The 15,689-nt window shown below is 37.5% G+C and overlaps 1 protein-coding gene across 2 annotated transcripts in view; it reads left to right on the top strand.

The window, feature by feature from the left end:
- The window catches only part of TAOK1 (TAO kinase 1), a 157,368-nt gene extending 141,819 nt beyond the window's left edge, over positions 1–15,549 (top strand). For both annotated transcript variants that reach the window (XM_021704581.2, XM_021704580.2), the window contains one exon: positions 6,294–15,549. In XM_021704581.2, coding sequence (XP_021560256.1) covers positions 6,294–6,755 — 462 coding nt within the window. In that variant the 3' untranslated portion in view covers positions 6,756–15,549. The remainder of the gene's footprint in view (positions 1–6,293) is intronic.
- Positions 15,550–15,689: the final 140 nt, after the last annotated feature.

Raw genomic sequence — 15,689 nt, 5'->3', positions numbered from 1 at the left:
GTTAAGCGTCTGCCTTCGGCTCAGGTCATGATTCCGGGGTCCTGGGATCGAGCCCCGCATCGGGTTCCCTGCTCAGCGGGAAGCCTGCTTCTCCCTCTCCCACTCTCCCTGCTTGTGTTCCTTCTCTCGCTGTGTCTTTCTCTGTCAAATAAGTAAAATCTTTTAAAAAAAAATAAATAAATAAAAAATAAAACATTTCACCTACATTGGGCTCCCCCTGCTCTGTTGGGAGCCTCCTTCTCCCTCTCCGTCTGCCTGCCATTCCCCTTGCTTGTGCTCTCTCTTGTCAAATAAATAAATAAAATCTTTAAAAAGTCTTAAATAAAAACTAGGGGAAAAAAAACACTTAACCATCTAAATAAAGATAAGTAATTATGGCCAAGCCAATGAAATCTTACTCATTTAAGTGATGGCTACAAAGACAGTATTAATATGGGAAAATGCTTATGATGTGTTGAATGAAATAAAAAAGACAAATTATAGTGAATTGAAAGAATGCTAGTAGTGGCTATATTAATACAGTAGATTTGTTCTTTTTAAATATTACTTTGATAATGGAAAATGCTTACCATCATTTAGTGTTAAAAATAATAAAAGAACAATAGGATGATAAATCTATATAGTGCCTTGAGTTGCTGCTTGATTTTTAGGGCTAATGTTTACATTTCAAGTGAAGTACAGGTCTGTAAAGCAGTTTGGGTCAGTTGGCAACTACCAAATGCATTTAACAGCTGTTTTTCTGCACTTTGTACTTACTGGTTGTACAGAAAAGAAATAGTCGTCTGAAAATAAATAGAGGTGGAATTGGAGTGAATGTTAGTTGTTTATAGATGAATAATAATTCTGTTTGAGGATTGTTTTCAGCCTCCAAATGAAACAAAAACTGTTCCTTTAGGTTGAGACACCAACTCAGTAAGCCTCATTTGACTCACGTGAGGTCTTATTACAACTTTTCTCATACTTCATTTACATTAAAATTTCAGCAAGTTAACAACATCACTATAAATGTTAAATCTCCTGTGAATTTTATACATGCATGAAAAGTGTCAGTATCTCCAAAGTATGGGCTTTTTTTTGTTGTTTTATTATTTCATTTAATTTTCTCTCTATATTTCACAGCATCAGCAACATGATTGGTACTTTTTAAAATAACAATTGACAATTGGAACATTTTATAGGACCTTTCTTTGTTGAACTGAAAATACACAAAAATATCACATTTGATTTCAGAGGAGATAGGTTGGAAGAGCCTCTCAAAAGTCTTAATTATGGTAACTCTTATCTACCCAGTGAAGCCACCTTGCTAATTTGAAAAAATAAGTAACATGTTTTAAAAGAAATGGGAATTAAGGTAGCCTATTTTTATGTTACTGAAAAATGTTCTGGGTTTCTTAAATGACAAAACTAATCAGGAAACAAAATTGAAGCAATGCTTAGTAGATTAAAGGTTGATAAACATTAATGTGTTTATATTTTTGTCATGAGTTTCCTTTAGATAATATGCAACACATTCAGATTAGTTATATACACAGCACATTCACATTATTTATTAGATCCCTTCAATTAAAATAAATGCTTTTAGTAAATGGATTTTTATAAGTTTTACATTAAAAATATTTCAAAGATAAATTTGAATTTCTTTGAATCCTTAGAGATATGTAAATTCTATATGAATTGGGTATTTTATATATAGTTATTAAAAGTGGAAAATTATTTTACAGGGGCGCCTGGGTGGCTCAGATGGTTAAGCGTCTGCCTTCGGCTCAGGTCATGATCCCAGGGTCCTGGGATCGAGCCCCACATCGGGCTCCTGGCTCAGCGAGGAGCCTGCTTCTCCCTCTCCCTCTGCCTCTCTCCCTGCTCATGCTTTCTCTCTCTCTCTCTCTCTGTATCTCTGTGTCTCAAATGAATAAATAAAAATCTTTAAAAAAAAAACTATTTTACAAATACACAATCATTTTTCTTAAAACTTGACAAGTTTAGGGGCACTTGGCTGACTCCCTCATTAGAGCATGTAACTCTTGATCTCAGGGTTGTGAGTTTAAGTTCCACATTGGGTGTAGAGATTACTTAAAAAGTAAAATCTTTACCAAAAAACCCCACAAAACTTGACAAGTTTAGAAAAACATAAATAGAAATTAAAATGTCTGTAGTCCCACCACTCAGAAATCACCACAGTTAATTTGATGTCTTTCCCCCAGAAGCATTCATGTCTAATCTTAAATTCTCCTTCAGCCTTCATATGAAATGCTCACTCTGAAACTTTGTAACACTTTAGTACTTAGAACAGTCAATAATTTTCAAACTCTTCTTACTGGAATCCATTCTGGCCCAAATACTTTTTTTTTTTTTTAGATTTTATTTATTTGCGAGAGAGAGAATGAGAGACAGAGAGCATGAGAGGGAGGAGGGTCAGAGGGAGAAGCAGACTCCCTGCTGAGCAGGGAGCCTGATGCGGGACTCGATCGCGGGACTCTGGGATCATGACCTGAGCCGAAGGCAGTTGCTTAACCAACTGAGCCACCCAGGCGCCCCTGGCCCAAATACTTCTTATTTTATCATTTTCCCATGCCTTTGCACATGTTCCTTCAGCTGAAAATATCTTTTCCCTCCCTTTCTGTTCCTGGTAAACTTGTATTCTTCCTTCACAATCCAGTCTCTACCACCTCTTCTGGGAGTACTTTGCCCTCATCTTTCTCCCTTATAGAATGAATCACTCCATTCCTTTTTATTTCTGCTATACCTTGTAAATCTGTTATTATGTCTTATCACATTCTGTTGTGATCTTTTGTGTATGTCTCCCATGCTAAACTTTTTTTAAAAGGACACTCTGAAAACTGCATGCATAAAAACTAAACAAATGTTTAGTTTTTTAAACTTGGACACTATTTTTTAAATTTTTTTTATAAAGGACACTCCTGAAAATTTGATGCATAAAAACTAAACATATTTGTTGAGTTAGATTTCTGCAGAGAGCAATGAGTATTGGCTTAAATCCTCAAATACCTTGATAACTGATTTAATGGTCCTTTATAATAAATCCTCTTTATTTATTTTTAAAAAACTTTTTATCATGGAAATTTTCAAGCATACAGAGAAGTAGGAGGAATTATTACAACGAAATCCCTAAGTACTGGGCGCCTGGGTGGCTCAGATGGTTGGGCGTCTGCCTTCGGCTCAGGTCATGATCCCGGGGTCCTGGGATCGAGTCCCGCATCGGGCTCCCTGCTGGGCGGGGAGCCTGCTTCTCCCTCTGCCTCTGCCTCTCTCTCTCTCTCTCTCTCTCTGACTCTCATGAATAAATAAATAAAACATTTTAAAAAAAAATTTAAGAAATCCCCAAGTACTCACCACCCAGCTTCAACAGTTATCAGTATTTTGCTAATTTTTTCTTATCTATCCCCCTGCTCTGCACACAAAACTTTGTGGTGGAGGGAGGAGGTGGGGAAGAAATTTCAGCATACCATCATTTGACTCCAAAATAGAGGTAAGGACTTTTTGACTTTAACATAACTGTAATTCATCTAACAAAATTAATAATGAATTTTTAATATTATACTTAGCCCATGCTTAAATTTCCCCTTTTATCTCTTAAGTTGATTTATTTGGATCAGGGCCCAAACAAAGTTCAGGCATTGCATTTGGTTAATTATCTTTTAAGTCTTTCTTTTAGTCTATAACCACTACCCCCCCATACACACACCTTTTTTTTATTGAGGATTGGATCATTTGTTCTCTGTAGGAATTCTGACATATGGATTTGGCTTATTTCATTCTCGTAGTGTCATTTAATGTATTCCTCTCTTCTTCGTATTTCCTGTAAACTGGTAATTAAGTCTTGAGGCATGATTATATTTAGATTAAACTTTCTGTTTTCTTGGGGCGCCTGGGTGGCTCAGTTGTTATGCATCTGCCTTTGGCTCAGGTCATGATCCCAGGGTCCTGGGATCAAGCCCCACATCGGGCTCCCTGCTCCACGGGAAGCCTGCTTCTCCCTCTCCCACTCTCCCTGCTTGTGTTCCCTCTCTCTCTGTGTCTCTCTCTGTCAAATAAATAAATAAAATCTTTAAAAAAAGAGAGATACATAATGTCTAACTGTCCCACTTTTAAGTGCTATTAGTATTGATCATTCGGTTCAGGTTTTGTCAGTCTGATAATGCATAAAGTTCTCCCAACTTTTTTTTTCATTGTTGACATATATTTTTTAATAAAAATTTATATACAGTCAACTGTATTTATTTGTAATACTTCCGGTTTTCCAGAACTGATTATGTGGCTACCCAACAATGAATTTTTAGCTACACAGAATCTCCTAACTTTTCAGTGAAAACTTTTTAGCTTTTTGTTTGCTTTCACTTAAGGTTTTGGTCCATCTGGAATGTGGTGTAAGATGGGGTTCCATTCCATTTTCTTCTAGATGTTGGCCAAATGTGCTTGCGCTATTTGTTTCTCCCATTAAATTAATTACTGCTTTTGTCTTGCATTAAAAGCCTGCAAACTGGGGCACCTGGGTGGCTCAGTCAGTTGAGCGTCTGCCTTCAGTTCAGGTCATGATCTCAGGGTCCTGGGATAGAGCCCTGTGTTGGCTCAGCGAGGAGTCTTCTCCCTTTCCTTCTGCCCCTCCCCCTGCTCATGCTCTCTCTGTCAAATAAATAAAATCTTAAATAAATAAATAAATGCCTACAAACTGAGATCTTCACTCTATTTCTCTTTTACTAATTGTCTATTTCACACAAGTACCATAGTTATTTTAAGATTTATTTATTTTTGAGAGAGAGAGAGAGAGCACGAGCAGGAGGGATGGAGGGAGAGAGAGAGAATTCCAAGCAGACTCTGCATTGAGTGCAGAGCCCAATGCGGGACTGGATCTCACAACCCTGAGACCACAACCTAAGCCAAAACCAAGAGTCCTAAATGCTTAACCAACCGTGCCACCAAGATACCCCTCATATTTATTTTATTAGAGTGACATTATGGGATTTCTGATAAGGTTAGTTTCGCCTTACCCATTTTCTTTTTCATTCAACTTTTTGCTAATAGATTTAGTAGCCATTGATCATAATTGCCTTGATTTATTATTTCAATAGAGGTTATTACCTTTGGGTTTTTTTTGTTTTTTTTTTAAGTAGGCTGTACACCCAGCATGGGGCTTGAACTCATGACCCTGAGATCAAGAGTCACATGCTTTACCAACTGAGCCAGGCGTCCCTGCCTTTGCTTTTAGGAACTTGATTTTAGGGGTGCCTTGCTGTGTCAGTCCGTACAGCACGTGACCCTTGATCTCAGGGTCATGAATTCAAGCCCCATGTTGGGCCTGGAGCCTACTTTAAGAAAAAAAAAAACTTGATTTTAACCTGAAACTAATGTAACATCAACTGTAGTCAAATGAAAAATAAATATAAAAACATCTGATTTAATTTTTAAAAAGAACTTGATCTTAGTCTTTTTTTTAAATTTTTTTTTAAAGATTTTATTTATTTATTTGACAGAGAAAGACACAGCGAGAGAGGGAACACAAGCAGGGGGAGTGGGAGAGGGAGAAGCAGACTCCCTGCCGAGCAGGGAGCCCGATGCGGGACTCGATCCAGGGACTCCAGGATCATGACCTGAGCCGAAGGCAGTCGCTCAACCAACTGAGCCACCCAGGCGCCCTTTAGTCATTTTTTTTTAAAGATTTTATTTATTTATTTTGAGAGAGCATGAGAGAGAGAGAGAGAGAGCATGAACAGAGGGGAGGGGCAGAGGGAGAAGCAGATGCCCCACTGAGCAGGGCGCCCGAAGCAGAGCTCGTTCCAAGGATGCTGAGATCATGACCTGAGCCAAAGGCAGATGTTTAACTGACTGAGCCACTCAGGCATCCCTGATCTTACACATTTTAAAAATATAAATTATGTACAATTCCTACAGTACATCTCTTTAAGTTTTTTTATAGAATTTTTTTTTTTAAGTTTTTGTTTATTTATTTTTAAGTAATCTCTACACCCAACTTGGGGCTGGAACTCTGATTTCAGCTCAGGTCATGATCTCAGGGTTGTGAGATCGAACCCTGTGCTGGGTGTAGAGCCTACTTAAGATTCTCTGCCCCTCTCTCTCCCTCTCTTAAAAGAGTTGCATGCTCTTCAGACTGAGCCAGCCAGGCGCCCCACTTCAGTTTTTAAATGTACATCCATAAGGTAGCCAGAGTGAACTTCTTGTGATTCACTTCAAAGCTGAGTAATTATTGCTTCCTTAGTTTATAGATTTTTAAAATTAAATCCGCTTTCTTTTTCCTTCTCTCCCCCAACGCTGAACAGATTGAAGAAGAGATGTTGGCTTTGCAGAATGAACGCACAGAACGAATACGAAGCCTGCTGGAGCGTCAAGCCAGAGAAATTGAAGCTTTTGACTCTGAAAGCATGAGACTAGGTTTTAGTAACATGGTCCTTTCCAATCTCTCCCCTGAGGCATTTAGCCACAGCTACCCGGGAGCTTCTGGTTGGTCTCACAATCCTACTGGGGGTCCAGGACCTCACTGGGGTCACCCCATGGGTGGCCCACCACAAGCTTGGGGCCATCCAATGCAAGGTGGACCCCAACCATGGGGTCACCCTTCAGGGCCAATGCAAGGGGTACCCCGAGGTAGCAGTATGGGAGTCCGCAATAGCCCTCAGGCTCTGAGGCGGACAGCTTCTGGGGGACGGACAGAGCAGGGCATGAGCAGAAGCACGAGTGTCACTTCACAAATATCCAATGGGTCACACATGTCTTATACATAACTTAATAATTGAGAGTGGCAATTCCGCTGGAGCTGTCTGCCAAAAGAAACTGCCTACAGACATCATCACAGCAGCCTCCTCACTTGGGTACTACAGTGTGGGAGCTGAGTGCATATGGTATATTTCATTCATTTTTGTAAAGCATTCTGGTTTGTGTTTACTAATTGGGATGTCATAGTATTTGGCTGCCGGGTTTTCTTTTGTTTTTTAACTTTTGGAAAAATTTTGAAAAGGGGAATTGATGTGTTTATGTAAAAAGAAATCGGCTAGATTGGGGATATTTACTGAACACTGAAAAAATAGAATGCAGCACAGTGGCTTGTGTCATCACTTTGGGGCAACTATATCCTAAGAAATTTGTGAAAAGATCTCAAGCCTTTCTACATACCCCAAATTCTCATGAGCCACTCACAGCAGGCAGCATATGCTGAAACAAGTGATTATGGAAACACACCTGTATCCCCTAATCAGTGTATTTTCTTTATTAAATTGGTCTGACTTCTCAGCCTCATTTGGAGTAAAAAAGTGGAAATCCATGAACACTAAAGGGTTGCATTGACTTTTTCGGAGAGTAGAAAACAACTTAGTTCTATTTCTGAGTGCTGCATAGGTTTGTCAGTTTTTGTTTTTGTTTTTTGTTTTGTCTGTTCAATTGTGCCTTCTTTGTGGCATGGTGAGATGGAGGTGCTTCAGGAGATCACTGAGTTGTGTAGGAATTGCATCTACAAACCTGTGAGCCTTCAAAGGGGAGACCAGAAGGTGAGAGAGTCCCCTGAAAGTTCATGTGGTGGGTATGTATGTTCAGCAGCAGAGTGAGGAGATGAAGCCTATATATCCTAACGTTTTGTTGCTTATACTGTGATGTCTCATCCTAGCTAAGCTCTGTAACTGCCAAGACCCCAAACAGTACTTTTACTTTGTATTGAAAACAGAGACATATAGCCACTATGAGTCAAATGCCGGAGGCATATGAATGATGCCATATTTGCAAACTGCCATCCATTGGAATTCTCATCACACTACAAAGACATAATTTGATTATCCCCCCTTTGGCTTATGGGATTTCCTGTTTACAAGTAGAATAGCCAATTATTTAAATGTGTAGTTGCCATAGTGAACCAGGAGTCACTGAGCCAATGACTATACCAGCTGCTGACTAATCCTCTTCACCACTGTAGATTTTGCTGCATGTGCAGGTCCTTTTTTTTTTCCTGGCTGTTTTTGTTGCTGCAGTACTTTACAAACTTCTGGTTCCTTGAGACTTAGTGACCATTGGCATCATGTTAACATCACACAATAGGAAACACCACTTCCAGAAGTCTCTAGCCTCAGTGCTAAAGTACTACTGAAAAGGAACTAGCAAGTTTGGCAAATTAAAAAAAAAAAAAAAAAAAGTAAAGTTATAGTGGTCAGGGAATCTCTTAACAAAAGCTAACTTTTTTCCAGAAAGGGGCATATTTTGTTTTGTTTTATGTTGTTTTGCAATGAAGGATCAACCTAATGCTAAAAGTCAGATGTTACTTGGTATTCCACAACAAGTGTGGAAATTGAGTTGAAGGTGGATAAGGAGCTATGAGTATGACTTGAAGGAAAAAAATGTCCTTTCCAGTGAGATTAGAGTTTCTTACAAGTTATTGTCCTGCCCCCTCCCCAGTTGTCTTGAAGAACCCTTGCTGCTAACTTTGGGTCCTACTTTTAATGTGGTCAGAGGGCTCCAAGTTAGAATTCTCTAAGTCCCTCTCAATGATACTCTTCACCTAGACCTGACTAATGACCAAACAGTAATCTGTCACTGTTGAAATCTTGGTTTTTTGTCAACCAAATGTAAGTCTTCCCCAGGTGTGTCAGCTCAGTCTCTCCATGAATCCTCTCCTTTAGTTGTTTCTGGCATTCATTTAAAGATGACTGGAAGAAAAAATAATATTTTAATGTAAATCTTTTTAAACCAAAATAACAGTAGAATTCACACTCAGTTTTAGGCAGTGTTTCAGGTAGCACTCAGATACATTGTCCTTTTGGCCATGCTCAAGATTACCAGTTTTTAGGTGAACATAATATGCACTTGTCCTATCTAATTAAAGGGGCTTTTAATTTTCTCAATATCTTTTTTTGCATTAAAATATACAGTATTTCAAACAAATTGAGAAATGTACCTGTTTGGAAGAAAATGATAGGAGAGGTCTTTAGAATTAATTAAATGTCCAAAAATGTAATGGAATTTGATACCTTTTAAAAAACTAATAATCTGGCCCATCTGTACTACTGGAGGGGTGGAATAGGGGAGCAGATCAATTTTGCATACAAAAAACTCTTTAAAATCCAAAACACTACCAACGATACATGTTAAAGTCTACTTATGGACTTAAATTAGTCAAATTGAGTTACTGAGTTCATATATACTTGTAAAATTGTGATTGAATACTGACTCCAAATGTCTATCCAATAGGGCTTTATATCTGATTTAATTGTGTGGCAACCAGTTTTACATGTAGGTCATGACTATACCTGGATTATTCCATTAAGTTAATTTTAATTAAAATATTTATAGTTTGCAAAAATAATTCCAATTAATTGGTTTGTGTGTGTTTGTAAGATCTAACTTCTGAGGAATCTCATGCATAGTAGGAGTCATCCAAGAGTAAAGCTTGTAGCAGGAAAATTTGAAAGGTTTTGAGAGATCCTAAAGAAAGAAGCAAGCACTTTCTGAATCGGTGTACAAATGTCAACATTGGATCAAATTAGTACTACCTCCTCCCCAGTGTTGGTGTTCACTTGGTATATATGTATTTAAGAAAATGAGAAGTATGGGAAATTTGTCCAGCATATCAGAAAGTTGCAATGCTATATCTGGTATCCAGAGCTTGGCAGTAAAAAGTTTTTTGTGTTCACTGTCTCTTCCTTTTTTTAAGTTAGCATTTTAAAAATGCAAAACCTCATACCTTGAAATAGATTATTCCTAATTGGCTTCCCTTCCTTTTGCACATACTTTTTCTCTTCTTATTAAACTTCGCTGTAACCCCCAATTATAGTATCTGAAAGTATTTTCATTGATAGAGATCATGTTAGCTGGAAAATGTTTATATTACTTTAATTTAGAGCTGCCATTACTTTTAGTCATTTCTATGCCTAGAGACGAATAGTCCTGCATTTGAACCACCCCCACAGGTATAATATGCTTGGTACCCAAGGCCAAGGATTTTTTGGTGAATTGAACTTTTTAGCATAGTCATGATTTTTAGCTGTCAAGACCTTTCAGTACACTAAAACTGTCCTTGACACTCCCTCCTATTTTTCCTCACCCCCTATCCAAAAATTGAAAACTCTATGAGTATCTTTTTCAGACCATAAGGCAGACTTTAGTAACTTTCTACTTCTTTAAGTACTAAATGTCTGGCATTTTAAACTTTTATAGAATACATTGTGTTGGACACTGGAATAATACTGTTTATTTTCACCTGTGAAAAATATTGTACTTGAAACACCTCCTTTGCATTTCTCCATGTGTGCCATTCACTAGTGGAAATAAATTGTATTATACCATGATCTACTGGCTTTTTAAAACTGTGTTAAATATGCACATTTTGGTATAGCTATTATCATTTGTATGTATATACTGTATATACATATGAGTGTCTATATGTGTGTATAGATAGGTGGATGTAACTCATACTGTACAGTTCCATCAGGGCGCTTAAGGTTCTGTTACTTTGTTATTTCAGTCCTCAGTTAAGGCAAGAATGCATGTGTTTCTTAAGAATGAGTATTCTGGGTTGATATTTATGAGAAGGTGGTCATTAGATGCAATCTTTTCTTTTTTACTCCCTTCTTAGCACTTGTGTGGGTGGAAAGAAAGTTAAGTAAATGTGGAGCCATAAGTTGCAATGAGTAAAATATTGCTGGGGTGGGGCCAGTCAGCGTTTCTGTGAGTTTGTGTTGTGATGCAATAAAAGATAAGTGATGCAGAGAGAAATGAACCGTGGAAATTCAAAACACTGGTGGTGATTCCTCTGCAGAGATGATGAAAAGAACCAGGAAGTCACAGTCTCCGTGTGCGCAATCTAAACGTGTTTCCTAGGAGTGATGCCATTGATCCTCTTACTCTCTTTATTCCATTAATACTAATATTTATAAATTTTGCTAAGGACCGAAAAAGCCAAGAAAGGAGTTACTGCTAAAGCATCTAAGGTTCTCCTAAACTATGAGATCAACAGGAAATGGCCACTGGGAGAGAAGGATATGGTATTGGTGTGGGGCTTTCTCCCTTGAGCCGCCTCTTGCTTGCTAATAGTAAGTTCTTCGTGCACCTTCCAGCCCTTCTGAGCCACTGCTATTCAAGCACAGATTTGGCCCAACACAGCAACCCTTTCCTGGGAAGTTTCTGTGGTCCTGCATTCTGTCCCATGCTGACGATGTGAAGTGTTTTGTTTGTATTCAAGTCAGAAAATAATATATTTAAGGTGTATAAGTGTGAATCTCCTATAATGATGGAAGAAGAGGTTCTTGTTTCTTAGATAGAAAACTACCTTCTCTAAGGAACAAAGCCAAAACTTGGGCTGTCATCTTTGAGCTGCTTACCAAAATACAGATCATTATTAAAGAGAAATGAATTCTACTTTGTTTTTCCCTCATCTAACGTGATAGTGCCCTTAACCAGGTTGTACATTGCCTTTGAGAAGGCACTCACTCACTCCTAGTTAAGAACTGGAAATTTCCCATCCTGAGATTCCTTAAAGGATGAAGAGTGTGCTGTACACTTAGCAGACTTGCCTCTTGTATGCAAGGACTACTGATTGAAGTCTGTTTTGCTGTGTGTGTGGTTATGTTGTCTGCACTTTTATGAAAACACCACAGTAGGTCTACATTGGAAATGACTATTAATTTGTAAGGAAGTAAGTTTTATTTAAACACTGTCTAGAGCAAGAAGTGAAGCTGAGAACTCTTCCGTTAATGTACATTTATAGTTTCTACTGAATTCTGGTAGCCCCCCTTAAAGTCATGTTGACTAATATTTCCCTCATTTATATTCAGATTTCCAAAATTTCACTCACACAAGGGAAGAGAACCCATTTGGCCTAATGATAGTTTTCAGATTATAAGAAATAAAAATTAGTATGCACCTTATCTGCCTGTTGTGGGTTTCTTAAACTTGCACTTCTCTCCCACCCACCCAAAAATAGATAACCTTTAAAGAAAATAAAGGCAGAGAATTAAAACTGGGGAGCCACTTACTATGTCACCATCACTGTTAACTGTTTCCCAGCAATCCTTTTTGAAGTTTCAGAGATTTTTTTTTGCGTGTATGTAGGTGTCTGTTTGATTGTGTGGGGTTTATTTTTTGATTTTAAATATACAAGAGATTCTTTAATAGAGAAAAAAGTTAATCCTCTCTGAGACAGGATGCCTGCTGGATATACCAACCTGGACATCTGTAGGTAGCTTGCCATGAAAAAGTGGAGAGAAGATGAGACTTCTGAATGAATGAAAAGGGTGTTTTGACGCCCAAGGATTCCCCCCAAAGTACGGGTAATTCAGCCTGCACAGTTTCCTTTTCGCTCATAGTTTTTAGCAATTATGAGTGAAAAATCATGTAATTATCTGTAAATATGTAGCTAACAAATTGACCTAGTTTCTGTATTTTTTGGTTTTGTACTAAGGTTTATAAGTCTGTGCCAGCTAGAGAGGAGTTGCTGTCATTACCAGTTGTGGTCCTAGCATCCAATCCTGAAACCATCCTAGGTGACATTTTTAGAATTAATGCTTAAATGTTGTTAAACAGGGGGAAATGAAGCTTAATCATTGGTCAGGTTTTGCATCTTTTGAAGCAAAGTCATTTTATTTAATATAATGATTACATGTTTTCAATCATGAATGAGGTAAGGAGCCTCCCTCCCCCAGTGGCCATGTTTACAGACGTGTGTTTTGTCTATAAAGTGCAAGAGTTTTAATGTTTATGTAAATTATGCAGGTGGTAACATTATGGCTTGGAACTGTTTATTGGGCTCTGTAGCTGAATTTTCAGATGAAATGAACTATGCTAACTGCTGGCACATTGATCCCATTTCTGGAGCATTTTTCCTATTTCCAGAATTACATATGTTCCTTTGTCATTATCCCCACTAAACCTTTCTCTGGAATGCCTTGTAGCCTAAGGTATGAAAGGCTGGTAAACACCAGACAAGGGAAATGCATTTTTAAAAATCCGTGAGCCCTCATTTGTGTGCATTCAGTACTCCTACGTTTCGGTGGCAACTCTGTGGTCAATGGAGTTTAGAAATGAGATACCACTGTTAATGAAAAGTGTGTACTCTTTGCTTTTGCATGGCTTGGCTTAGCTTCAAAGATGTATTAGGGCCACTTGAAAGCATGAAGACCAGTCGTGTGGGAACAGGTTTCTCTCAGTGGCACATTTTGCTTCTTCTGAGCCCTCAAATACATTGCCTCAGCATGAACATTATTGTTATTATAAATTGCACATGGTCATGGAGTGAATTACGTGATTTAAAGATGTAACTGCTTAATGTTTTCAGATTCTGGCTGGTCCATGTGACTATTTGGCACATATCAAACAGGGTTGAGGGTCCTGGAACCCTTCTAACCCCCTTTTTGTCATAGACAGCTATGTTTAGTTTATTAAGATGTTGGCTGCCCCTGGCGTGTTGCCAGATAGCTCTTTTTTGGTGCCCATTCCAAATGTGCTTCCTTGCATTTCATAGTATTGAAGAAATCACCACCCCTTCTCCCCAACCTTTTATGTGTTACACCTTTTATTCCATATTAAATGGGAATTGTGCCTACTTAGAGTGCCCCACCAATTAGTTACATATATGTGTTCTAAAATAATCCAAGCCAGAGACACAAGGTGGAAAAATTAAAAAAAAAAAAAAAATTCCACTTGAGGCCAGTAATTTATACCACATTATCTTGACACTTGATATATGAGCCTAATAGTTGCAGGTGGTTTCATAGGGCAAAATCCAAGTGGAGAGGATATGTGGGGTTTCTATTAGAAGATAATTTTGTTCTTATTTTACCTTTCCTTTTATGATCCTTCTCTGCTACTTTAGAATAGGTTAATTCTCCAAATTTATTTAGTTTTATTTTTTATCTTTTAGAGAAATTTTTACAAAAGCAGTGGTCTGATGTAAATAACATTTTAAAGTAATAGTGCACATAACTTTCCCAGACTATTCCAACCAGATAATTTGTAAATGCTTTAGAGTTTTTTTAAATTAACACTTGTGTTGCTAAATCCTATTTATGTAAGTCTGCTAAAATTTTTAACCCATTTAAAACTTAAGACAGACATTTAAATAATGGATGGGTTACTCTGAGCAATCTAGCTTTCAGAACCCCCTTGTTTTAGTAAATGAAAAAGATAGCCTAATACACATTAATGAAGTTGGAGAGACTTTGAGAAATATGTATAGTGTATATTTTAAAACAGCTTTGCTTGTATTGTGAAGATTTAAAAACAAACTTGAGATTTTTAACGTAACTATTAACACAGTTTTAACATAAGTTATCCCACTGGGTTTAAGAGCATCTTGAATGTATAATCCTTTTTGTAACCCAGGTTGGTTTCTGCTTTCACCAGTCATCCAAACATATTATTTATGTTTTTAGTTTTATATACTCATTTCCCTTTGTTTTCCTCAACCAGCATGATTTTTTTGCACATGTATTGTAGAAATTTTTAAAAAGAAAAGTTAATACATCGTTTTCTCTGAATTTTCTTCACTTCTCTCTTCCTTTCTACTAACTCCTTACCTTAAAGGCCATATCGCTCCATTTGCATTATTTGTGCAAATGCCAGGGTTGGTTTTTATTTTTATTTTTGCTATTTACCTAAAAAAAAAAAAAAGAAAAATGCTTCAGTCAATTGCTTTTTTTATTTAAAAAAGAAAAAAGAAAAGAAAAAAAGCTGTAACCTTATCATTTCTGAGTAGACCATTGAGAGATGAATGCACACCTGTAATAGCCCAGGACCAGCTTTGGTGGCTAAAGGGAATATTTTAACTAAGCAAGAAGTTATTTTCTAAAAGTGGTATGTATTATTAACAGTCTCTTTCAGTTATTCCCACAAGTCAGGGGTCCAGATAAAATGAGGGTTATCAGCTAACTGATACGTTATCATTGAGGTTCATCAATGAATTTGTACATTTCTAGTTCCCTTTGGTGAAGGGAAAAATGATGATTTTGCAAGACCTAGATTTTGGCTTGGTTTCTTGCCTCCTTTTTTGGCAGCCTTTATCTTCTCATCTCCCAAAGCCCTTGAGCCTGTAGGGTTTTCGTGGTAGGCAAAGGACTTGTGGTCTTAAAACTAGGACTGATATTTTGGTGAGAGATTATCGTGTTGAAAGTGATGTTCTGCCACTTTACCAATGACTAATTTTAAATATACACAGTCCTCTCAATTTTCGGACCAAACAGATGCCCACAGTGGAGGCTTATCAAGGGTTGCAATGGGGAAGAAGCCTCTCCCTCACTGTCAGCACCAGCTGGTAAAGGTGACTGTACAGATGTGCATTTTCCTTTTGGTAGAAATGGTCCACAGCACTAACTGGTAAGGCTTATTGTACAGTATATTGTCAGTATTCTTCTGGTTCAACATACCTTATAGTTCATATATAACCTGTATTAATTGTATAGATTGTGCATTTAAAGCTGTTACCAAGTTGTCAGAACATAAGAGCGAAAACAAGGTCATATGTAATATTTTGTTTGTAAGTATCCTTTGTATCATAGCAAAGGAAATGTTTAAAAAAATCAACTGTAATAAAGTAATTTTAGTACACAGAGTGTCTGCTTAGCTTTTTTAAGTAATCTTATTTCCAAAGATAAAGTGTATTTCAATTAAGTGACTATTGGATAATCTCAGGCACTGTGCTGGATGTTGGTGTTATTACAAAAATTGTAAGATACAGGTAAGAGTGA

This window comes from Neomonachus schauinslandi, chromosome 15 (genome assembly GCF_002201575.2).
Source record: "Neomonachus schauinslandi chromosome 15, ASM220157v2, whole genome shotgun sequence".
Lineage (NCBI taxonomy): Eukaryota > Metazoa > Chordata > Mammalia > Carnivora > Phocidae > Neomonachus > Neomonachus schauinslandi.
The sequence above is the reverse complement of the archived record's forward strand: the minus strand, read 5'-3'. Positions and strand labels throughout refer to the sequence as shown.